General features: G+C 45.7%; 1 protein-coding gene across 1 annotated transcript in view; it reads right to left on the bottom strand.

The window, feature by feature from the left end:
- The window catches only part of ATP9A (ATPase phospholipid transporting 9A (putative)), a 132,217-nt gene that overhangs the window by 90,906 nt on the left and 15,234 nt on the right, over positions 1-26,077 (bottom strand). Inside the window, exons 3-6 of the mRNA XM_025399176.1 lie at positions 24,703-24,811; positions 8,631-8,689; positions 7,298-7,349; positions 5,217-5,311 (exon numbers count right to left, since the gene is read on the bottom strand). Of these exons, the coding sequence (XP_025254961.1) occupies positions 5,217-5,311; positions 7,298-7,349; positions 8,631-8,689; positions 24,703-24,811 (315 nt within the window). The remainder of the gene's footprint in view (positions 1-5,216; positions 5,312-7,297; positions 7,350-8,630; positions 8,690-24,702; positions 24,812-26,077) is intronic.

Raw genomic sequence — 26,077 nt, 5'->3', positions numbered from 1 at the left:
GGGGCCCCGCTTCCATGCCTGCTGCGCAGAGGGACACAGCTGCCCTTGGATGGGCAAGTGACCACAGGACCTGTGCTTCATCAGGGCACCCTGAGGCCACGGCTGCGGTCACCGCAGCCAGCTCTGTACCAGCACCTGGCTATTGGATCTGTTTCTTCTCCTCTCTTCCTTTTCCAGATTCTTCTTACTTCCTCTTCATTTTAACACAATTATTTCAACCTGTACTGCCAATCCTGACGACGCGGCCCAGGGAGGCCCGTTACTCCTGCAGGAGAAGGCAGTCCAGCCATGAAGGAGCCAGCTGAGCTAGAAGCAGGTGTCTTGTCTAAACTTCGCAGCTCCTGCCAGCAGCCTGTTGTAGCATGTCCCCATCCCAGTCATTTACAAGTTTCTTTGTACCCTGTCTTTACCTGACCTTTCAAAGGGTAGTAGGAATCACTGCCAGAAAAAAAGGAAGCAGGGATTGCCTTACTAGATAAATCTTACTTGATAACCAAGACACCCAATTATAAAGTGATAGATATACCAAAAAATGTCCAGAAATATTAAAAAATGGGAAATGGATATATTGTGATAGCCACGTCTTGGAATATTATGCAGATGCAAAAAAAGAATGAAACTACACTCCAAGGTGGGACATAGTAGCTCACACCTGTAATCCCAGCACTATGGGAGGCCGAGACTGGTGGATCACTTGAGGTCAGGAGTTCGAGACCAGCCTGGCCAACATGGTGACACCCCATCTCTACTAAAAATACAAAAATTAGCCAGGCGTGGTGGCAGGTGCCTTTAATCCCAGCTACTCGGGAGGCTGAGGCAGGAGAATTGCTTGAACCTGGGAGGTGGAAGTTGCAGTGAGCTGAGATCACACCACTGTACTCTACCCTGGGCAAGAGAGGGAAACTCCATCTCAAAAAAAAAAAAAAAAAAAAGAGGGAGGCCAGGCATGGTGGCTCACACGTGTAATCCCAGCACTTTGGGAGGCCGAGGCAGGTGGATCACTTGAGGTCAGGAGTTCAAGACAAGGCTGACCAACCTGGTAAAACCCCATTTCTACTAAAAATACACACACACAAAAAATAGCTGGGCATGGTGGCACACGCCTGTAATTTCAGCAACTCAGGAAGCTGAGGCCGGAGAATTGCTTGAACCCAGGAGGTGGAGGCTGCAATGAGCTGATCACACCATTGCACTCCAGCCTGGGCAACAAGATTGAAATTCCATCACAAAAAAAAAAAAAAAAGTATACTCTAAATTTTGTTTGTTTTTGAGATGGAGTCTCGCTCTGCTGCCAGGCTGGAGTGCAGTGGTGTGATCTCAGCTCACTGCAACCTCCACCTCCCAGATTCAAACTATTTCCCTGCCTCGGCCTTCCAAATAGCTAGGACTACAGGCACACACCACCAAGCCTGGATAACTTTTTGTATTTTAGTAGAGACAGGGTTTCACCGTGTTGGCCAGGATGATCTCAATCTCCTGACCTCGTGATCCACCCGCCTTGGCCTCCCAAAGTGCTGGGATTACAGGTGTGAGCCACCACGCCCAGCCTTCTCTAAATTTTTAATGAAATGAACTGTCAACATTTAAAATTTGAGTGATTTCACATGAAAATCTGGATTTCTGGGTGCTCTTTCAAAAACAATCAGATAGGCAAACTTGGCCAACAACGCCACTTGGCAAAAAGGGCCAAGAGATGGTAGAGGCTACCAGCCACCCCTTCAGGCAGAGCCTGCACTCTTGCTAACTAACTAGGAGGCACCATATGCATACTGCCTCTGTGTATTCATAAGGCTCAGAGACACATTAAACATGGAGTAGGGCCGAGTGTGGTGGCTCACACCTGTAATCTCAGTACTGTGGGAGGCTAAGGCAGGTGGATCACCTGAGGTCAGGAGTTTGAGACCAGCCTGGCCAACATGGTGAAACCCCATCAATACAGAAATTAGCTGGGCGTGGTGGCTCACGACTGTAGTCCCAGCTACTCGGAGGCTGAGGCAGGATAATCACTTGAACCCGGGAGGCAGAGGTTGCAGTGAGCTGAGATGGTGCCACTGCACTCCAGCCTGGGCAACAGAATAAGATTCTGTCTCCAAAAAAAAAAAAAAAAAAAAAAAGGCCAGGTGCAGTGGCTCACACCTGTAATCCAAGCACTTTGGGAATCCAAGGTGGGTGGATCACAAGGTCAGGAGATTGACGCCAACTTCGCTAACACAGTGAAACCCTGTCTCTACCAAAAATACAAAAAATTAACTAGGTGGGGTGGCAGGCACCTGTAGTCCCAGTTACTCAGGAGGCTGAGGCAGGAGAATGGCGTGAACCCGGGATGCAGAGCTTGCAGTGAACCGAGATCGCGCCACTGCACTCCAGCCTGGGTGACAGAGTGAGACTCCATCAAAAAAAAAAAAGTGGAGGGTGAAAAAAACTGCAGAACAACGAATACAGTCTTATGCCATTTATGTGAAACCACATACCACAAACAACTCTGCATTTGTATATTTATAAGTAAGTGCATTGAGAAACATCTGGAAAGACCACTATTGACTTCACATGACCCTTGATTCCCTCTGGGAAGAAGGTAAGATCTGAGGTAAAGGCTGTGAGCAGGACTTCTCACTTTTTCTTCCACAGCTTTCCATACAGTTGAACTATTTTTAACAAGAATATACTCATGTATTAATCAGGTCATCGTTTCATATAAATCTTTTTTTGTTTTTTTGAGACAGGGTCTCCCTCTGTTGCCCAGCCTGGAGTACAGTGGCACAATCTCAGCTCACTGCAACCTCCGCCTCCCAGGTTCAAGCCATCCTCCCACCTCAGCATCCCGAGTAGCTGGGACGATAGGTGTGTGCTACCAGGCCTGGCTACTTCTTGTATTTTTTGTGGAGACAGGGTTCACCACATTGCCCAGGATGTTCTCAAGCGATCTGCTTGCCTCGGTCTTCCAAAATGCGGGATTACAGGCGTGAGCCACTGCGCCCAGCTCATATACATCTCATTATCTAAAATTGTGTTAAAATGCTGCTCCTCACAGAGACCACCCCCCAATAATCACACTAAGGCCGAGAGTTCCTTGACAACAAAGAAGACAGGATCTCATCTTTCTCTGAAACCTAGTCCGAGCCTGGACCCAACGAGAGGCAAAGCGAGCGTTTATTAAACTGCGTCATGCTTCTAAAGCATGCACCAAGTAATGCGATCCCATGCTGCGGAATCTGCAGCACCCTCCCTTCCATGCCCCCCTAACCTGTCTCTAGAACAGATCTTTTAAATTGTTTTGAGGATCAGAATTCTGTCGTCAGGTTAGCTACACCTCACAGGCATGATGGTGGCTGCTACAAGTCCCCAGGGGCTCCTAGCCAGTAGTTAGAAACTCACTGTTCTAACATTCCCGGTTTAGGCCAGGCGCCGTGGCTCATGCCAGTAACCACAGCACTTTGGGAGGCTGAGGCAGGTGGATCAACGGAGGCCAGGAGTTTGAGACCATCCTGGCCAACACCACGAAACCCTGCCTCTACTAAAAATACAAATATTAGCCAGGGGCGGTGGCGGGTGCCTGTAATCCCAGCTACTCAGGAGGCTGAGGCAGGAAAATTGCTTGAACCCAGGAGGTGGAAGTTGCAGTGAGCCAAGATCACGCCACTGTACTCCACCCTGGGCGACAGAGTAAGAGTCCGTCTCATAAATAAATAATAAAATAAAATTCCTGGTTTAAAATTAACAGTAATAATGGTGCTATTTCACTTTGTATTAGCCATGAAAAATCATTCATAGGGTGGCTACATTTCTTGTTATGTCAGTCCCACCAAGACGTGGACCTATCCTCCTCCCTCAGGGGACACAGTAAGGAGTGGCTTCGATCCATGTGACGTGAGTACAGGGGAAGCTTCTGTGTTCCACTTCATCCTTCCAGACCACGGTGGGGCACGCCAGTCACCGGGCACTTAAGTTACACTTGACCAACTACTGCGGCCATCGTCTCAGCCAGGGCCGGCACCCCGTCATGCACACTGGGGATACGGCAGAGAATACAACAGGCAGAGCCCACCTGCAGGGACGCTGCCTGGGAGTGAGCAAAGTGGGGATGCAGGGAGAGGAGGGCAGAAAGAGCCTCTCTGATAAGGAGACTCGTGAGCAAAAGCTCAGTGGAGCGTGGAGATGACCTGCCAGGCAGACTCGCCAGAGATCAGAGGGCTCCCGGTGGAGGAAACGGCAACAGTAAACATCCAGGGACAGAATGACAGACCCGACAGGCTGGCAGGCAGAGGAGAGAAGGCCAGGCACTGAGGTCGCAGCCTCAGCAGAGAGACAAATGGGAAGGACCTGAAGATGACAGCAAGCACCGCAGAACTGATTCTCAGTAAGAGGAGAAATCTTTGGAGGGTTTTTTTTTTATTTTTTTTTTTATTTTTTTATTTATTTTTTTTTTTTGAGACGGAGTCTGGCTCTGTCGCCCGGGCTGGAGTGCAGTGGCCGGATCTCAGCTCACTGCAAGCTCCGCCCCCCGGGTTTACGCCATTCTCCTGCCTCAGCCTCCCGAGTAGCTGGGACTACAGGCGCCCGCCGCCTCGCCCGGCTAGTTTTTTGTATATTTTTTAGTAGAGACGGGGTTTCACCGTGTTCGCCAGGATGGTCTCGATCTCCTGACCTCGTGATCCGCCCGTCTCGGCCTCCCAAAGTGCTGGGATTACAGGCTTGAGCCACCGCGCCCGGCCGGTTTTTTTTTTATTTTATGATTATTACTTTTATTAGACACAGGTCTCACTATGCTGCCCAGGCTGGAGTGCAGTTGCTATTCCCAGGGACAATGACAGCTCACTAAAGCATCGAACCCATGGGCTTAAGCAATCCTCCTGACTCAGCCTCTCGAGGAGCTGGGACTACAGGTGCATGCCACCGAGCCTGGCCTACCTTCGTAGGTTTTGAGCAGAGCAGTGACATGCTCTGGCTTACCCTTTAAATTCTGGTGAGGCACGTGGGCAAGGCTCCTTACGGTTTTCAGCTTCCCACGGGAGAGCGCACTGCCTACCCTCAGGGTCTGCTTTTGGCCTGGCCACATCAGGGAAGCCAACTAATCCCAGGGGCTCTCCAGGACCCCACGCTCCCCCACCAGCCCCACTTCACAGCTGCCGTCCCATTCCTGGCCCCCAAGGTATTGAGTTCGAGAACCCTGCTAAGACAGGTTGCCAGCATGGGCTTCTGCAGGGAAAGCTACTCACGGCGGCCGTGGGGAGCCTCTGCGTGCAGGCCACGGGAAGCCGCAGCTTCCAGTCCGTCTCCCCATCCAGCTGATCCGTCCGCAAGAAGCATGACCCTGTGGGAAGGAAGTCGGGTGCTGTCACCTGCACCTCAAGCACCCTTCCCTCGGCAGCTCTGGGCAGCGTCTGCTCTGGTCCTTGTAAAAACAGCCAACCAACGGCCAGCAACCACAAGGGAAAATACATATCCTAACTCCCACTTCTTCCAAAATAAGCTCTGGGATCAGAAAGCTCAGAGTTCAAACCCTCACTCCACCACTCTCTCTCAGTGAGATCCTAGGCTAGTTTCTTGGCCTTGTTAAGCTCCAGTGTCTGTAAAATGTGGAGAAACGTAGACCTCACAATTTTGCTGTAGAGATTCAGTGGAGAGATAGAACAGGGACCAGCACAGAGTGACCAGCATTCCTAGCTGTCTGGCCAGGCATCGCCAGCACCTTCTCAGGACCCAAACCACCTGAGTGCAGGTCCAGGCTCTGCCACATACTAGCTTTGTGCCCTGATAGTTGCCTATCCTCTCTGAGCCTCAGTTTCCTCGTCTGTAAAAGTGGAGATAGGGACAGCCCTGACCCTGCAGAGATGTTGTGACAAAGAGGTGATTCGTGCATAGAGCTCAGAACAGCACCGATCGATCCAGGCAAGCACGAGGTCATTACGGGATGGCACACTTCAGAGGTGTATCTTTCAGTCTGACATACAGATCCATGCAAGTAGTCAGCCGTACACTCCATCAGATACAGAACACACCCCATTCACGACACTGCAGTTCAGTCTTTGAGAACTATTAACGTAGAACACACATAATTTTGGTTTTTTTGTTTTGTTTTTTTTTTAAGAAAAAAAGAGCATGTCAGGGGCCCTGATAACTCCATAATGCTCTGTTTTCACTAAATAGGACACAAGAACAAATTTGAAGACAAAGCCGTAGTTTTTCAAAGACTGTTTTAATCTAGTGCCTTTTACCTCCTGTCCTGATTACATATCAGTATATAATTTTACTTGTACTTTAATTCCATTAATAATGAAATACATTGCAGCATCCTCAAAGGAATACAAATGTAAATTTTTCACGTGTTCAGAAACCTCCAATCATGCCAGATAAGAGAAAAACAGCCTATTTCCTCAGAACAGCTTAAATAACAAAAATTAAAATCAAGGCCATTTTGGCTGGTCGTGGTGGCTCACACCTGTAATTCCAGCACTTTGGGAGGCTGATGGATCACTTGAGGTCAGGAGTTCAAGACCAGCCTGGCCAACATGGTGAAACCCCATCCCTACCAAAAATATAAAAATTAGCCAGGCATATTGGTGCATGGGAGGCTGAGGCAGGAGAATGGCTTGAACCCAGGAGGCAGAGGTTGCAGTAAGCTGAGATCATACCACAGCATTCCAGCCTGGGCAACAGAGCAAGACCCGGTCTCAAGAAAAAAAAAAAAAATTAAGGCAATCTTAGGAGACTGATAGGGTGGGCAGGCAATGGCAGCTGCCACCCTAGGGAACAACTGCAAGGAGTTAAAGGCCTTGTAGGAGACTTCAGAGATTCCCAGCCCGCAAACTCAGGCTACCATAAATAAATCAATAAGTGCTATGGGCAAGGTTCCCGACTCATGAACAAAGGCCAGAAAAGACAGTCCCCTCTCCCCAGTTTCTATACTGCCCCCACTCATGACACATCTGCTGGTATCAGCTTAGAAGAGAGAGGATTTCTGTTTACTTCTACATGTTAGAGACACTTCCTCGTCCCAACTCCTGAGGCTGAGCTTAACACAGCCTGGAGAGGAAACCCAAGGCCACTGTATGCGTGACTTGACCAGCTGTGAGTCAGCCGGTGTTCCACAAACTGTATTTTTTAATGACCAAAATCTATGGACTTTTAAACACCAACAACACTGTTTAAAAAGAACGGTCTATTGAAAAAGATGCTTTTGATTTGCCTCCATGGCTCCAAAATGATAATCTACTTTGTGACATTTTCAAATGATTATTTTACCAAATTACCACTGAAAGGTTAATGGTTATTTTCCAAATTGATCTCAGATGTTTACCGTTTTTTTCTGATGTCCTCAGGAAGATCATGTCGGCAGGGACCCGCTGGTTCTGTGTTATGAAAAGAAAGACTGTTACTGTGAATGAATGACCATGTGCCGGGTGGGGGGAGGGAGGGTTTCCGCCCCCACCCCCAACCCCTCCTTGGGTTGTTGGGGGGGTGGGGACTGAAACTCACAGCCTCTTTTAAGTTTCTGCCTTTGTCAAAGACAGATTCGGGGATTTATTTTGAATCTGAAAAATCTTGCACACTGCTGCTACTTTACTAATCCCCTATCAAAATCTTATCTTGGAAAGAGAGCTTCTAGTTTTCTGGCGAATTCAACCATTACCTCCCAAAATCCCGAAAGTCTACCTCCCCAGCTGGCTCTCTTCCAGGCTGTCTGCTGAGACTCAAGGCAGACCCTGCGCTCACGCTTTCTGCTTCTACCAACTTCCCAGCTTGATGTTTGGCTTTTAGTGGATTTTAATAAGGAAGGAAAGTAGTAAGAAGCAACAAAAGCCATTCTCAAAAACACTGGGGGAAGCGGGGGGAGCCAGCAGCCCCCATTTAATTATGAACAGAAAAGTATGTGATAACATAGAGGGGGTTTGTGTGGTTCTTCTGAGCTACCACCCAAAAGAGTTTCACTTTACCTCAAAGCAGCTTTGAGTTCTTGGATTTAATCCTTTTAAAAGAGCATAGCTCAATTTCTACAGAAACAAGTTAAGACACAACCCTTTTCTAATCAAATATTATTCCAAGGCTCTCCAGAGCCACCCCCCAAAATCCAATACCTTCCAAATATACACACTAGAAAAAGATATGAGTGTTTGCTAAAGTAACAAACACACTGACACAGCTATTTTTTAAAATGTATTTTTGGTCTTTTTACTGTTCTCAGGTTACACTTAACCCCTGCTCCCCATAAAATAAAAAACAAGCACAATGGTTAAGTTGGGAAATACAAGCTAAAATAGCTCAAAAGGTAAATTTTATAAATATTTTAAGTGTCTATATAGTAAGTAGACTTCTAGGAAAGATTTTATTATTTTTTTTATCCCAAAATAATAAGCACATCGAACAGGAAATCAAAACTTGTACTTGTGTTTGTAAGCAGGATTTCTGGCTAACCAACACATATAAACCTTGAAAAAATATTTGTGTGTGTGTGTGTGTGTGTGTGTGTGTGTGTGTGTGTGTGTGTGTGTCTCACAGGAGATTTTTCTCCCGAAGCAAAGTTTTTGGATAGAATCCCAAAATGCATCATTCACTTCGTCTACCAGATACACAAATGACACGTTAGGACCCATGAAGTGGTATTCACACACAAGCTTCCAGATCCTGCTCACCTTTTCAACGATGATAAGGTCTCCAACTTGGATGTTAGAACTCTTCACCTTCACTGTGCCTGCAATGCAACAGGTTGAAGATACATCACCATCTTAATTCATTTCAATTCAACATGTCTTTACAGAGTGCCCAGCCTGCAAACACACAGCACACCCAGAAGTACATGCTCCCACCCGCGGCTGCCACCGACTCCAGCACCATTATCTCCTGCCTCTCCAGGAAAGGGCTCAACCGCTGCAGAGGCCGCTGCAGACATAAATGCCCACTTCACAGAGCACTGGAATAGCTCGAGCCCTTCATGAAAGACCATTTATTTGCCTTAAAAGTGACTTAAATGGAAAGTACTTGGGGAAAAAAGTCTTAATTTCCAACACCACTTAACAGTGACTTCGATGCAAAGTACTGGGGGAAAAAAAGTCTTAATTTTCAACGCCACCAAAAAGAAAGAAGCTAACTAATTCCAAAGGACTGATTTACTTTTTAATTGATAATTGCTACATGCTTTGATTGATAGGATTATGATCAGACTGTATAATTTTGCTGGATGTTTAAGCAGTAAAAGCTAACATTAAATGCTAATTCTGTGCTCAGCCCTGTACAGACTTTGACGTTTCACTTAATCTTCACAATAGCCCTCAGAAGAAGGTAGTTCCATCCCCAGCTTTCAGATGAGGAAAGGAGACTCAGGATGTTCCCCCTTCCCCCAAAGTCTCAGAGTTAGAACAGGCCAGTGCTGGGATTCACACCTGCATCTGACTTCAGAGTACACAAGAAAAGCAGTGAGTTCCATTCAACCCAAAAAACATGGCTGGGCCAGGCACAGCGGCTCACATCGGTAATCCCAGGACTTTGGAAGGCCGAAGCAGGCAGATGGCGTGAGCCCAGGAGTTCAAAACCAGCCTGGCCACATGTCAAAACCCTGTCTCTACCAAAAATATAAAAATTAGCTGGGTGTGGTGGTACATGCCTGTAGTCCCAGCTAGTCGGGAGGCTGAGGTGTGGGAGGATCGCTTGTGCCCAGGAAATAGAGGCTGCAGTGAGCTGTGATCATGTCACTCCAGCCTGGGCAACAGTGAGACCCCGTCTCAAAAAAATAAATAAATAAATAAATAAATAAACACGACTGAGGTCTGTGTCCTGGGGAACCAAGGATGAAGACAGTCCCCATATTCTCAGAGAGCTCCTAGCCTAGGAGAGGAGCGGACACAATGATTCTGCAAAGAACCAGAGAGTCAATAGTTTACGTCCTGTGGCCAAGAGCCATGTCTTCCACCCTCCCAACTACTGATCCACCTAAAAAGGCTCATAGTCTTTTGTACATGTATATTTTACGTTTTAAAACATAAGAAACATCCTCAGCTCTCGGGCCATACAAAACCAAACGCAGAGCTGAACTGGGCCCACAGCCTTTGGTTGTCAACCAAAAATCTGGCAAGCAAGACAGCCAGACAGATGCTCTTAGTGCAAAACAGCCTGCGAAACGCTGGCAGTGCACCCCATGTACTGAGAGAGTGGGAAGGAGGGAAATTTCACCTCCTAAGAAGTACCTAGAGCAGCGCCCAGTACACAGAAGGTACTTGATTATTCACTCAACACCCAGGCAGCATTTACTGAACATCTGCTGTATGCCAGCGGTTCTAAGGGCTGGGGATACATGAGACCCAATTCCAGTGGAGGGGAGGAGGCAACAAACAAATAATGGATGAAGGGGGTTGGAGGATCAGAGGGATGGCTGTCAGCAAACTCTCTGTGGGAGAGTTGAGGCCAGAATTAGACGAAGGACACTGTGCTTCCAGTAACAGACGAAAGGCACCCTGAGATGTGAGAAAGTGGGACAGGTGAATAGCTAACAGCATACACACAGCCAAAGGCTAGAACTCTTTCAGCAAGACGCAAAGCATCAGGAAAGCAGGCAACAGCAAGAGATGAAAGTGGAAGGGGCCAGTTGGGGCCAGGTGGCCCCACATGCTGTGAGTGAGTCCAGAGAGGAAAAGAGAATTTATTCTGGTGATAGGTTAAATTCACATACAGGGAGCAACACCCCAAAATCTTTGTGATACTGGTATTTTGTAACAAGCCCATGTAACTTACAAATGTTCAGCTAAGAGAGAGGTAAAAAGTAATTATAGCCTGGGCACCACGGTGGCTCATAATCCCAGCACTTTGGGAGGCCAAGGCGGGTGGATCGCCTGAGGTCAGGAGTTCAAGACCAGCCTGGCCAATATAGTGAAATCCAGTCTCTACTAAAAATACAAAAATTAGCCAGGCATGGTGGCAGGCACATGTAATCTCAGATACTGAGGCAGGAGAATCGCTTGAACCCAGAGGTGGAGGTTGCAGTGAGCCGAGATCTCACCCTTGCATTCCAGACAAAACTCCATCTCAAAATAAAAAAAAAAAAAAAGAGCTTAAAGACATGAAATAATCCAAGTGCACAACTCTAGATTTTTAGTGTCTCACATATTTTACATTTTAACATAATTTAATATCATTTGTTTTTTAAGGATTTCACTACCATGGAGATTTTTCAGAGGATTCCAATGTTTTCCTGTTGAAACAACTCTCTTTAATCGGTTCCATAAGATTTGATTTTAACTAATTTTTATATGTCATTAAATCTTGTCATTAAACAGTTAGTAGAATTGGCATCAAAAGGTCTGATACAAACACTACTGACCTTTTTTTTTTTTTTTTTTTCCTTAGATGGAGTCTCGCTCTGTCACCCAGGCTGGAGTGCAGTGGCGTGATCTCGGCTCACTGCAACCTCCACCTCCCACGTTCAAGCGATTATTCTGCCTTCAGCCTCCCGAGTAGCTGGGACTACAGATGCCCACCACCACGTCTAGCTAATTTTTGTAAGTTTTAGTAGAGGCGGGGCTTCACCATATTGGCCAGGCTGTTCTCGAAGTCCTGACCTTGTGATCCACCCACCTCAGCCTCCCAAAGTACTGGGATTACAGGCATGAGCCACTGTGCCCAGTCAACATTATTGACTTCTAGAAAGTACTCAACTAACGATGGCGAGCTGGACCAACCCTCAATTGCTGGTAAGACTTCTGGACTCTCCTAGTGTGAGCATCTCACCCTAAGTGAGAATCTAGCATCTAATGGTACCTCATTTTCATAAAATGTGATGCTAAACTCAATCCAATGACCGGAGCTGGCCTGCTAGAGAGAGACCCACTGTCCTCGTTTCATTATGTCTTAGACTTTGGTCAATACATTTACAGAGAGACTGGAAAACATCCAATTAGATGACTAGAAATGGGCCAGACGCAGTGACTCACACCTATAATCTCAGCACTTTGGGAGGCTGAGACAGGTGGATCGCTTGAGCCTATTAGTTCAAGACCAGCCTGGGCAACATGGCAAGACCCTATCTCTACAACAAACACAAAAAATTAGCCAGGTGTGGTGATGTGCGCCTGTAGTCCCAGCTACTCGGGAGACTGAGGTAGGAGGAATGCTTGATCCCAGGCAACCAAGGCTGCTGTGAGCTGAGATTGTGCCACTGCACTGCAGCCTGGGAAAAAGAACAAGACGCTGCCTCAAAAAAAAAAAAAGAGAGAGAGAGAGAGAGAGAGGGCCGGGCACAGTGGCTCACGCCTGTAATCCCAATACTTTGGGAGGCCGAGGCGGGCAGATCACCAGAGGTCAGGAGTTTGAGACCAGCCTGACCAACATGGAGAAACCCCGTCTCTACTAAATACAAAATTAGCCGGATGTGGTAGCGCACACCTATAATCCCAGCTACTCGGGAGGGCTGAGGCAGGAGTATTGCTTGAACCCCGGAGGTGGAGGTTGCAGTGAGCCCAGTTTGCACCACTGCACTTCAACCTGGGCAACAAGAGCGAAACTCCATCTCAAAAAAAAAAGAAAAAAGAGAGAGAAGAGAGAAATGGGTATAGAGAGGGTCTCACTGGCCGTACAATTTCATGGCCTGAACCAATCTTCTTGCTCCACTAGGGGGCAAAAGGAAAAATCGACACAGACGCATCATTTTTCTGGGAGCTCAGGAAGGTATTACTTGAAGGAAGACCGTAAATTCAACATGGCCCTCAGCGCCAATGAACTTTTCCTTCACTTGGGCTTGTCCCAACTTTCCCAAACATAAATTTACACATTGTCTTTGGTTTTATTACTAAAACTGATGTTGCTGGCCTGGCCCAAATGATCACGCCTGGGTTCACATCTTCAAGCTCTAGTCACAGGTTCCCTCTTAAAATCTAACTCAAAGAAGAGCATACGTGTTTATTCTTATTAAATAATAATCACCTATGTACATGTGTGTATGTTAGCAGGACAGAGGACAAAATCAGGGAGATTCTCCTGAAAGAATCAGCAGGGCTTTCTCTGGCACATTTATTTTCCAAATTTTTCACATGAATTATTTTTCCATTAAGCATAAGGTTGCTTTCCTAATAAGAAAAAATAATAATAATTAAAATTAGCTCAAATTTTTTAGTGACCAGACCCAGATTTTTCCCTTCTGCAAGTGAGTCCTGATTTATGATCCATTCATTTGAACTCTGCCTCTCTCTGTCCATCTGTTCTGCCTCAACAAAAACCCCTTTAATCCTCTGTGTTTGCAGAGCAGTTTCTGAGTAACCCCAGCAGGCCAATCCTTCACGCAAACACACCTACTGTACCCGACTGTCCGTCAGCCAACAGGGCTCTTGCTCCTCTTCTAAGGGAGGAAGCAGGAGCCGCACCATCGTGAGGTCACTTGGGTTTTTTACCCACGGTCATTCATTAGCATTTCAGTGTTTTGGGGGGATGAGCCTCGGATCTCCAGCTTGAACAAACACAGATTCCCAGACTCTCCCCTTCTGTTGAGCCACTGCAGAGTGCTGTCAATTTGGACTTCTTGCCCTATGTTGCCTTTTCTTTTGGTGATCAAAAATATGTAGTTTGGCTGGGCACAGTAGCTCCCAATCCTAGCACTTTGGGAGGCCTTAGTGGGTGGATTGCTTGAGCCCAGGAGTTTGAGACCAGCCTGCGCAGCATGGCAAAACTCTGTCTCTATTTTTCAAAAAAGTTAATTAGGCTGGGCGCGGTGGCTCACGCCTGTAATCCTAGCACTTTGGGAGGCTGAGGCGGGTGGATCATGAGGTCAGGCATTCGAGACCAGCTGGCTAACTTAGTGAAACCAGGTCTCTACTAAAAATACAAAAAATTAGCTGGGCATGGTGACAGACGCCTGTAATCCCAGCTACTTGTGAGGCTGAGGCAGGAGAATCCCTTGAACCTGGAAGGTGGAGGAGGTTGCAGTGAGCCAAGATCGTGCCACTGTACTCCAGCGCCACTGTACTCCAGGCGACAGTACGAGACTCCATCTCAAAAAAAAAAAAAAAGTTAAATTAAATATCTATATGGTTTGGGCCTTCATGTTGGGCATGGTATGTGTGCGCGCGTGTGTGTGTGCGCATGTAATGAGAGAAAATACAAAACCAGAATGAAAAGGAGAAAAAGCACCAAGAAGAAAAGAGATTTAAAAAAAGCAGATACTGTTATTTACATTCCCATATTTACTGGGAGTTTTCCACCAGCCAGGCCCTAGGCTTGGCTGTCAGTATTTGACTAAAACGTCCCTCTCTAACGAGCTCTCAAGTTGGTAGAGAGAAAGAGGAAGAGAAAAGAGAGACCAAAGTTAGAAGTGAGGAATCACTGGGCATTCAGTGGTTAGAACTGACTCCCAGAATGAAAAAATTGGTAAGGGTGTAGAAAGGGCTCAAACACATGATTTCTAACCTCACATCAACCACTGTTCTGAGTCTTCTACATTGTTGCAAAAAAGGGGAAGAACAAGATACACAGAAGCAAACTGACAGAAAGGCTCCTATGTCCTAACAAAGTAACAGGAGAAAGAAAAAACAGCACATTGATAGCAATTATTACCAATCTCAAAAAAGGGCAGGAACTCTCCCTACAGTTGATCTGGCAGGGAAGAAAATGCCCTCCCAACGCGCCTCCGCCAGGCACACTTCCCAAGCGCTCCTTGGTTTTTTGTCATTGTTCTGTTTTGGTCTCATCTTCCCCAGAGACTCCTAAGATAGAAAAAGGACCAATACACAGGGCTCCCAGCTTGGACGATGCTTTACCATTAATGTCTTAAAATTCTTTGTCAGTTTTTTTTTTTTTTTTAACTCAAGATCTAACCATCTGATCTTAATAATTTTTGAACAAGCCCCCCCTCCTTTTTACTTTTCACTGGGTCCCACAAATTATGTAACTGGTCCAGAAGGCTAGTAAAAACTCCCAATAATATCTTCTTTATAAAGCGTGCAGGAAAACCTGGCCCTGTCCTAAGAACCGAGGCCACAGAACTCTGAACTTTTCCTGTAACACCCCATCTCCAAAATCGAGGCTCTGAGATTTTTTAATGCATTCGCAGAAATTCTACAAAAGGTAAGAGATTTTTGCAAAAGTTAAGCGGAAAATTCGCTGCCTGCCACATCCTAAATCATTAAAAGTCTTCTAATAAATCTATCCCTTTCAGCTTTCGCCACTTCACCCAAGTCGTCTCTCAATCAGAGTTTATAACGGGGAACAAACTTCCAATTATTAGAGCTGTTTATTTCTGTAGCGATGGACCCCAAGCCTTTCATAAGCAAACCTATTGAGCCCAAACCATGCCTTTCATGGATGACAGCTTCAGAATAAGAGCAGTTTGTCTACATTGCAGGGAGAAACCAGATGTTTCCCTTGAGTCGAAACAAGCAAATGACAATTCAGTCAAACTGCAGAACAGCCTACCAAAAAAATTTTTTTAAATAAATTCCAGGGCACTAGTATGTGTGGGCCTATTTTTTGACCCTGAACACCTCCAACTATACTTGTATTTTTCATTGTTCATGCAGGACATTGATTGCTTTTGTAGATCTCTAACAACAATCTCCATGCACTAACCCTGGTTAATGTATTACTCTTTAACTCACACTCTAATCTAACTGTGACAGTGATGAGTTGTAAATTCTGCTTCATGTGTACATTTCCTGGGGTTGACATTAAAACGCCTCTGCAGACCCAGCAGAGTTCAGAGGTTTAAAGTTGAAATTTTCATATTCAAATAGAGTTGTCTGCCTTCCCCAAAGCCAAAGAAAAGACTGTTATTTGAAAACAGGCAAAGAGTTGAAAGGATTATTATAAATAATCACCAGCACTTCCTGGGGCTTTTGTTTAAATAGTGGGAACTTAAAAAAAGAAAAAAAAGGCTGCAGTTTAAATGTAACAAGTTTATACCCAACAGTGGCTTTTAAAATATATAAATGGTCTTGCCGGTTTATGGTGCCCAGAAATGATGAAGCAGACGAACACCCTTATGGGGGGGGAGGGGGGGAAGTTCCTTTTGGGAATAATAGTGCAATTTGCAAGTTTGAGTTTTTGGTGTTTTTTTTTTTTTTTAATTAAACAATAGATCAGTTCACCAATTACTTGTAATAAAATGAAATTGAGTTCTTTGAAAGGAAAATTTGAACTTTGTGGATCTTAAATAACTTTATATATGAGCTGGGTACAGTGGCTCAGGCCTGTAATCCCAGCACTTTGGGAGGCTGAGGCAGGTGGGTCACCTGTGGTCGGGAGTTCAAGACCAGCCTGACTGACATGGAGAAATACCATCTCTACTAAAAATACAAAATTAGCCGGGCACGGTGGCGCACGCCTGTAATCCCAGCTACTCGGGAGGCTGAGGCAGGAGAATCGCTTGAACCTGGGAGGCGGAGGTTGCAGTCAGCTGAGGTCGCACCATTACACTCTAGCCTGGGCAACAAGAGCGAAACTCCATCTCAAAAAAAAAAAAAAAAAAACACTCTATATCTGCATCAGGCAGTATGAAAAAGTATTCGCCAAAATCTGTTATAAATAAGACTCATTCATAGCTGCTGATGCTCTGAATCTTAGACAAGGGAAATTTGGGAAGGGAGTTCTTTGTTCACTGAATTGTCTTTGAGGTCCTTAGTGAAGGATCTTTGCAGCAGTTTTGCTGCAGTAACATTGAAAAGTCTATCAATACAATTCTCTTCTTTAAAAAAATCATAATGCATATTTTTTTTTTTTTTTTTTTTTTTTTGAGACGGAGTCTCGCTCTGTAGCCCAGGCTGGAGTGCAGTGGCCGGATCTCAGCTCACTGCAAGCTCCGCCTCCCGGGTTTACGCCATTCTCCTGCCTCAGCCTTCCCGAGTAGCTGGGACTACAAGCGCCCGCCACCGCGCCCGGCTAGTTTTTTGTATTTTTTAGTAGAGACGGGGTTTCACCATGTTAGCCAGGATGGTCTCGATCTCCTGACCTCGTGATCCGCCCGTCTCGGCCTCCCAAAGTGCTGGGATTACAGGCTTGAGCCACCGCGCCCGGCCCATAATGCATATCTTAATGTTCTCCCATGTCTGGACAGAGTTTATACTTTGAAACGTAAGTAGTACTTGTGTTTAGGAACGTAGAGTTTCAATTTAGTTAATTATTAGCTAAACAACTCCCGTTAATTAATGCACCTTTCCTACATTATTATACCTTCTGATTAACCCCAATGACATACAACTCCAAGAAAGAAAAACATGCATTCTTAGGTCTTGAAATTTAAGTCACATTAATTGCAATCCTAGATAATGGTACATGGGTTTTGTGCTACACTGAAAAAATATATCCTCAAATGGAGGTGAGATCCTTGAGGTTACAAGTGATTCTGTAAATGAGAAAGAGTGAGCAGAGGGCATCGCTTAACTATCTGGAAAGAACTGGAAAAGGAAAGATATCAGGTCGATTTTTTATACCACATATGTAGGAGAAAGCTGAAGATACGCAAAAGAGCGTAGACCTTTGGCTTATGACTTATGGTCAGCCTGCCCAGATGTCCCCAGCAGGAAAGAAGCATCAGCAATTGTGTTAATTATGCCTCTGTTTGCACTTCTTTCAAGGCTAATTGTCTGCCTGCTTCATTTAGCCCTTGATCACAAGTTAGTCTGGGAAGGCATTCCTGGTATGAACACCCATGGAATTCATCTTGTGAAAATGCAAATCCCATTTCCCTCACCACCTGTGATAATCGAGGCAACTCCCCACCCCCATTAAACTTTTGGTTTGGGGAAGTACAAAGAGAAATAATTCCTTCACTAATTATTTTTTTCCAGTCCAACCCAATCCTCCTGAGTAACAAAACTAAGTTTTGCTGGATCTGCTACATCTCCAAGATCTTCTCCTTTCTGGCTTTATTTCCAGTGCTACGGAATGCTATTAATTTAGGAAGACAGCTCTATAATTAAAACCATAAAAATTCATAAAGGTCTAAGAAATGCTCTTAAGTCTCTGACGTTTAAATGTGAATTTTAAGTAGGAGGAAAAGGATGCTTGTTTATCCAAAAGCACTACCCCATGTGGTTTTCACCAGTTTGTCCATCTGACAATGAAGAGGCTAGATTGATAGGTTTCTTTGGACTCAGAGATGTGTTTTAAAATGACTCAGATCTTAAAAGCACCTCTGTAGCACATGTATTAAGGCTGAACACTATAGCAACTGTTGAGATATTATATGCCAAAGTGCTGAGCTCAGCTTCTGGCACATGGTAGGTACCTTGATTTAAAGGCTAAGTTTTACATGCAAACAAGCCTGGGTTCACATCCCAGCTCTGCCCTTTGCTAGCTCATCATCCCAGAGAGGATGCTTTCCCTCTCTTTTGTTATAGGGGCCTCAGCCATGAACCTAGCAATGAGTGAGAGAAAGAAATTTTTTCCTTCCCTACATCTACACTCATAAAAGCTACCTTCACAGGGCTATCTAGAAGACTACAGACTAGGCTGGGCACGGTGGCTCATGCCTGTAATCCCTACACTTTGGGAAGCCAAGGCAGGAGGATCATTTGAGACCAGCCTGGGCAACTTCATCTCTACAAAAAATTAAAAAGTTAGCTAGGTATAGTGACCTGCAACTATGGTCCCAGTTACTTGGGAGGCTGAGGTGGGAGAATCACTGAAGCCTGGGCATTACAGACTGCAGTGAACTGTGACTGTGCCAGTGCACTCCAGCCTGGGTAACAGAGTGAGACCCCATCTCAAAAATAAAGAACAAGAAACTACAGATTAAACCTTATCTAGCACCTGGCTAGCTGATGGCAGGTAGCCTTTCTTCATTTTCTCTCCTGCTTCCTAATCTGAACAGCAGTTTTTCAAACAGCTCAGTGCCACCTTTTTCCTACAGCATGTCTGTACTGTATATGAATTCCTGAAACACAGGATCAACCCTTCCAGAGCCTCAGGTTATTACTGGCCTGGGTGGTCTTTTCTTCTGTTCTCCCAGGAGGGAGAGGCTCAGGAAACGTAGCCTAATTGGGAACAGCAAGCTGGTGTTGGAACCTGGGTTCTGTAGCCTGCCACCCCAGCCATCACAGGCTGCAGCCTTGCATTCGACTCGATGCCCTTTTTGGAGAACTCTTTACCATGGCATGCCATCTGGGTCCTGGCCTGAGTTCCATGTTCAGGAGGGTCCCGTACTTGCTTCAATGCCCTGCTGTTGCCATCTTGAGATTCTTAATAAAATAAAGGTCCTACATGTTCATGTGCATTGGGTCCCACAAATCATGTAGCCAGTCCCTCTCTCTTCCCTCCTCTAAGACTCAAGATGAAGGTCACCTCTTCTGGAAAGACATCACCAGATTCTCTGATGGACTCCATCACCCCTGGCTCATACCTCCATTAATCCACCCACTGACACTGAAGAAACGCCTGCTGCAATACCATCCACACTGGCCTTTCTCCACCATGCCAAGTCCCAAGGCACAATGCTGAGCTCTTCCCATGCAGGAGCTTCACTTACAGCAACCCTCTAAGGTAGGTGCCATTATGTTCCCTGATTTAGATTCATTTACTGAGAACTTAAAGGATCTACCCAGGTGGAAGCAGGACTCCTGAACCCTGGCAGAGCAAGCCTGGAACCACTACTTTCAACTCCTGGGAACGATGCTCAGAACCGAGAATGCAGTGGCCAGAAAGGGGACATTCCTTATGAGGACCACCACACTCATGCCACTTTTTGTAATTATCTGTTTACAGGCCTGAATACCTCACTGGATATGACTTCCTGGGACCCCAGGCTCTCATGTTCATCTCTGTGATGCAGAAACCTAGCATAGACTTGGTACATGATGAAGTCTCGTGTGTGTGTGTGTGTGTGTGTGTGTGTGTATGTGTAGTGTGTATTTTAGAGATGGAGTCTGGCTCTGTCCCCCAGTCTAGAGTACAGCAATGTGATCATGGCTCACTGCAGTGTTCAACTCCTGGCCTCAAGCAATCCTCCTACCCCAGCCTCCTAAAGTGCTGGGATTACAGGCATGAGCCACTGTGCCCAACCAAATATTTCCTAAAATAATGACTAAAAAAGGTCACTTCCATGTGGATAGCTAATTTGATTATCAAAGTACTTCAAATACATCTTATTAAGCCATGGCAGTTGTATCGAAAATTAATCCAATTGATGTTGTTCGAGATACACCTTGACTGGGCACAGTGGCTCATACCTGTAATCCCAGCACTTTGGGAGGGTGAGGCGGGTGGATCACTTGAGCTCAGGAGTTCGAAACCAGCCTGAGCAACATGGCGAAACCCCATCTCTACAATTAAAAAAAAAAAAAAAATGATAAACCTTGATTGAAATAAGATGATCTAAAATGTTGAAAACAACTAAAACAAAGTAACAGCAATAAAAAAAAAAACCTGTCATCCATTTTTTCCTCCCAACAATGAGTTCCTATTAATGGGGATTTTAATTCAGCTGTTTAAAATAAAATTACTGGCCAGGCATGGTGGCTCACACCTGTAATCCCAGACTTTTGGGAGGCCAAGGTAGGCGGGTCACTTGACCAGCCTGGCCAATATGGCGAAACCGCGTCTCTATTAAAAATACAAAAATTAGCCAGGCATGGTGGCACACACCCGTAATCCCAGCTACTTGGGTGGCTGAGGCAAGGAGAACTGCTTGAATCCAGGAGGTGGAGGTTGCAGTGAGTTGAGATCACGCTATTGCACTCTAGCCTGGGCGGCAGAGCAAGACTCCATCTCAATAAATAAACAAACAAATAAATAAAAAATAAATCTAGTTTTGAGGCCACATCCAACAAATGCAAATGGAGGGACAGGATACAAAGTAACTGGCTCGAAACCAGCCTGTCATCTTCAAAATGTCAAGATCATGAAAGACAAAGAAAACCAAGGAACTCTGCCAGGTTAGAGGAGACCAAGGAGAGAGGACAACTAAATATAACTGATGAACCCAGTCTATTCCTGAACTAAGAAAAAAATGCTATCAAAAAACATTTTAGGAACAAATGGCAAAATTTTAAAAAGGATTGTAAATTAATAGCAATATACTGATGTTCAATTTTTTTGATTTTGGTAATTATACATAACTATGTTATATAACAGAAATGTCCTTTAAGGAATTAAGCACTTAAGTATTTAGGCACAAAAGGGAATGATGTCTGCAACTTGTCTCCAAAGACCCCAGATATACCTATATGTATATGGACATGAGGGGAAAGAAAGTATTAAAAAGCGACTGTGGCCGGGTGCAGTGGCTCACACCTGTAATCCCTACACTTTGGGAGGCTGAAGTGGGCAGACTGCCCGAGGTTAGGAGTTCAAGACCAGCGTGGCTAACATGGTGAAATCCCGTCTCTACTGAAAATACAAAAATTAGCAGGGCATGGTGGTGCACATCTGTAATCCCAGCTACTCGGGAGGCTGAGGCAGGAGAATCACTTCAACCCGGGAAGCAGAGGTTGCAGTGAGCCGAGATGGCGCCACTGCACTCCAGCCTGCATGAGGAGGTTTGGGGGAAGAAAAAACGCAACTGTACATCCTGGGCAACATGGAAAGCCCATCCCTACAAGTAAAAAATAGAAATTTAGCAGGGCGTGGGGGTGTGCACCTGTAGTCCCAACTACTCTGAGGCTGAAGTGAGAAGACTGCTTGAACCTGGAAGGCGGAGGTTGCAGTGAGTCCAGATGCCACCACTGCACTCCAGCCCGGGTGATACAGTGAGACCCTGTCTCTAAATAAATAAATAAACAATGTGGTGAAATGTCACATTTCATGAATCTGGGTTAAGGGCATACTGGAATTCTCCATGCAATTCTTGCAAATTTTTTGCTAGTTAGGAATTATTGCGAAAACAAATTTTAAAATTTAACTATAATGGTACAAGTACTGCTATTACTATTCATGACAAACGGATGTAGCAAGTAGGTAAATACCATGGCCTATAGTCTAGTGATCAAGGCATTCTGACTCCTGGACATTTTCATCCCACAAAATACTGTTGAAAAGTACATTTTAAGGTTTCATGTGAGGCCGGGCGTGGTGGCTCATGCCTGTAATCCCAGTACTTTGGGAGGCTGAGGCAGGTGGATCACCTGAGGTCAGGAGTTCAAGACCAGCCTGGCCAATATGGTGAAACCCCGTCTCTACTAAAAATCCAAAAAAAATTAGCCGGGTGCGGTGGCAGGCGCCTGTAATCCCAGCTACTGAGGAGGCTGAGGCAGGAGAATCGCTTAAAGCCGGGAGGTGGAGGTTGCAGTGAGCCAATATCGTGCCACTGCACTCTAGCTTGGGCAACAAGAGCCAAACTCTGTCTTAAAAAAAAAAAAAAAAAAAGAAGACTTCATGTGATAGAAAGAAACAGTCCATCATGAATATACATACACATACTTATTTCACTTTGCTTTGGAACTTACTAAGTGAAGACGGTTAAGTTTTGCTCAAGGAAATATTATGAAGGAATTTAACAGGAAAGTTAAAAAAGGCTTCTTTTTCTCCCTCTTCCCTGCAATCTCCCAGCTTAGGTTTGCTACCCTGGCCCTCCCCCCAAAGCGTATCAAATAACTAAACTCGCCTCGATCACTTTCCAAGCTGACAGTTTCTTCAGTGTTTTGTTGGGCTTTCACAACAAATTGCAGCGCCAGGGTCTGGGTTAATATTCAGAACTGTGCTCTGTTTTCCCTACAGTGGCATTGGCATGACAATGGACACCACGGGCCACAAAGGGAGACCCACAAAGGAAGACAAGGTTTTAATGCTAGAGCCATCTGCCAATTCTCCTTAGGACCTTTTCAAGAGCTGAGTGAAGTTAAAGCAAGAGCTGGGAAGGCGTGTGCAGCAGAGGGCAGAAAAATCATTCACGGGAAAAGCAATTGCAATATGAAAAGAACCAAAGGAGGGTCGAATCCTGGATGGATGAATGAATGGAATCCGAAGGCCCCTTCTCTTGAGCTCTAAAGAGATCCACCGCACTCTCTCGGATGGGGCTTTTGTTGGTTGCCAAGCGTTTTAAATGTTATAGTAAGAATATGTTATTAACGGAGGATTTAATATACACGAACCACACACAAAAAAAGCCCTCCAGAAGGGTCTTCTGACCACTCACGCGGAAAGCCCAAGCCACCTGCCTCTGCAAAGATTACACTGATTCTTTTTCTTTCGGTAGCAACATGTTCTAAATACAGTAGTTTAGCATGAATAAAGCATTTCTTTACCAACTCTAAATTCCCCCTTCTCCCAGAGACTTGCACATTTTTAAGACCACCAACCATGACAGTGTATTCAAATACACTAGAACAAAATATTTTCATACCCTTGGGAAATATAATTAAAATCTGCATTTCTTTTAGCCCCAAACATACACCTCTGACATTTTTCCCAAAAGGAAAACTCTACTGAAAACCCCGAAGAAACCGTGGATGGACTGCCTCCTTGGAAACATAGAGCAGTCAACAGCAGTTCAGACCCTGGCTCAGGTGCTAAGTCCCTTGGCATCTAACCACCTTCTCTCTTTCCAAATTCTCAATTTCCTGAAGGCAACGCGTAGCCTTTATTCCCCTCCACCTCTTTAAACAGCATTCATCCCCGAATGGGATCAGTAATCTTAGGGGACAATCGAATAGACGTTCCATAGCCAGATTAGTAAACTTTAGGTAACATTCTCTCATTTCTGAATGCAACCTTACAGTAAATCTATTGTAATTAGAAACAGAAGTCAACACTGGCTGGGTTGTTTTGTGGCTCTTCCACCGTGTGAGTGGGTTTTTAAGTTCCAGCATTTAAAATGCACATATCTTGCAAGAGGGGGTCAGTGATGAAAGGATTTTCATATCCCTGGGAAATGTTATTAAAATTTCAATTTCAATTTTTTTTTTTTTTTTTTTTTTTTTTTGAGATGGAGTTTCCCTCTTGTCACCCAGCCTGGAGGGCAATGGTGTGATCTTGGCTCACTGCAACCTCCGCCTCCCAGGTTCAAGTGATTCTCCTTCCTCAGCCTCTGGAGTAGCTGGGATTACAGATGAATGCCACCATGTCCAGCTAATTTTTGCATGTGTAGTACAGACAGGGTTTCCACCATGTTGGCCAAGTTAGTCTTGAACTCCTGACCTCAGGTGATCCACCCACCTCAGCCTCCCAAAGTGCGGGATTACAGGCGTGAGCCACTGTACTGGGCCAAAATTTCAATTTTTTGTTTTTGAGCCCAAAACATATAACTCTGACATACAAAACTGGTCATTTATTTTTGGATCAGACTCCATGCTCTCCAGGCCTCAATTTCCAGGATTTATAAAATGCCTTCAAAGAAATCTTCATGGATGCAGTATTTACCTAAGTCTGTTGCCTTTCTAAAGACTAAAGTAGCAACAGTTTGATGTTAAAGTAATCACTGCCGAAAGAGTATCTTTGAAAACGGTTTGCAGACTCCCATGTGAACACCAGGGGCGCCCTCCTTCAGCCAGGAAGCAGAAAGGGAAAGGGATTAGCCAGCCGGGACGACCCCGCACAGAATGTAATTCCAGGTTGATGACACACAAGTTATTTGACAAGACCAACACCAAGAGGCCTGTGGACGCCGCCGAGGCCTGGTGGGATCCCGTCAACCTGTCATCCAGGGCAGATGGAGGCCTCCCTGGTGCTGGAGTAACCAAGTGACTGTTCTGCCACGTGGCATGCCCACACCCGCAGCCCAGGCCTTGAACTCTTCTCCCCTGACTGTCAGCGGCCTGTGATTGAGCTGCAACCCCGTGGCCCAGGAGCCAGAAGGCTGACCTCGTGCTGTGAGCCGGCTGTAGACCTGGGAGTTGACTTCCTTGTCCCGCACGTAGCATCGGATCTCCTCCACCGCCTCACGGATGACAGTGACGGCCAGGACGAAGCCCTGCAGAGAGAGACGACAGTGAGCCTTGCTACAAGCGGTGAGCCCTGCTGCAACCAACCGTCCCCTCCTGGTGCCAGGGGCAGAAAAGGTGAGAGGCCACTTGGGGGGGCAGGGGGGCAGGACCTGTGAGTTATTCCAAACGTACACGCCGCTGCAAGCCCCCCTCTCTGAATCTGTCTTAGGGAACACGCACTCCCACACACACCCTGGAGAAACACTACCTTAGAGAAACCCTCGCTGCCACACACGCACAAGGACGTCCATATTCACCACCTCAGGGTGAGGGTGACACACACAGGAACACTCAAACTGTCCCTCCACAAGCAAGCGATGGTGACCATTAACACGGTCTCTCACCCACCATGTGCTGGGCACGATTGTAAGTGCACTTCAGCCTCACAACAACCCTGAGACCTATAACTGAGCTCCCCATGCAGATGAGGAAACTGAGGCACAGAGAGGCTGAGTAATCTTGCCCAAAGACATAAAGCTGCTAAGTGATAAATGGGAACTGAAATGTAGGAAATCTTAATCTTTACTGCCACTGTATCTAGAGAAACTTAGGTGGATGGAGCCCTTAGGAGGGACCACCAGGCAACAGTTAAAAAGAGTAAGATACATCCATTGCATTCACAGAGCCCAGCAGAAAAGACCAATCTTTCAGGAGATACACTGCAACCCCATTCATATAAACAGCAACAAAATTTTACACACTTAAATGTTTTCCAATTTCCTTAACGACAGGTTAGATTTCTCTGCCGGGAAGGAGACTAGGATCAGGATAGAGAGGGACTGAAAGGAGCTTCAGTCTATCTCTAATGTTTTAAGTTTTTTGTTTTGTTTGTTGGAGTCTCGCTCTCTCGCTAGATAATGTCTCGCTCACTGCATCATCCGCCTCCCGGGTTCAAGCAATTCTCTTGCCTCAGCCTCTCGAGTAGCTGGGACTACAGGCACGCACCACCACACCCACCTAATTTTTGTATTTTTAGTAGACACAGAGCTTCACCATGTTGGCCAGGATGGTCTCAATCTCTTGACCTTGTGATCCGCCCACCTTGGCCTCCCAAAGTGCTGGGATTACAGAGTTTTTTTGTTTGTTTATTTTGAGATAGGGTCTCGCTCTGTCACCCAGGCTGGAGTGCAGTAGTATGACCCTGGCTCACTGCAATCTCCACCTCCCAGGCTCAAGAGATCCTCCTGCCTCAGCCTCCGGAGTAGCTGGGACCACAGGCGTGTGCCACCATGCCTGGCTAATTTTTGTATTTT

This window comes from Theropithecus gelada, chromosome 10, assembly GCF_003255815.1.
Source record: "Theropithecus gelada isolate Dixy chromosome 10, Tgel_1.0, whole genome shotgun sequence".
In the NCBI taxonomy this organism is placed as follows: domain Eukaryota; kingdom Metazoa; phylum Chordata; class Mammalia; order Primates; family Cercopithecidae; genus Theropithecus; species Theropithecus gelada.
This window is presented reverse-complemented; position numbering and strand designations above follow the sequence as displayed.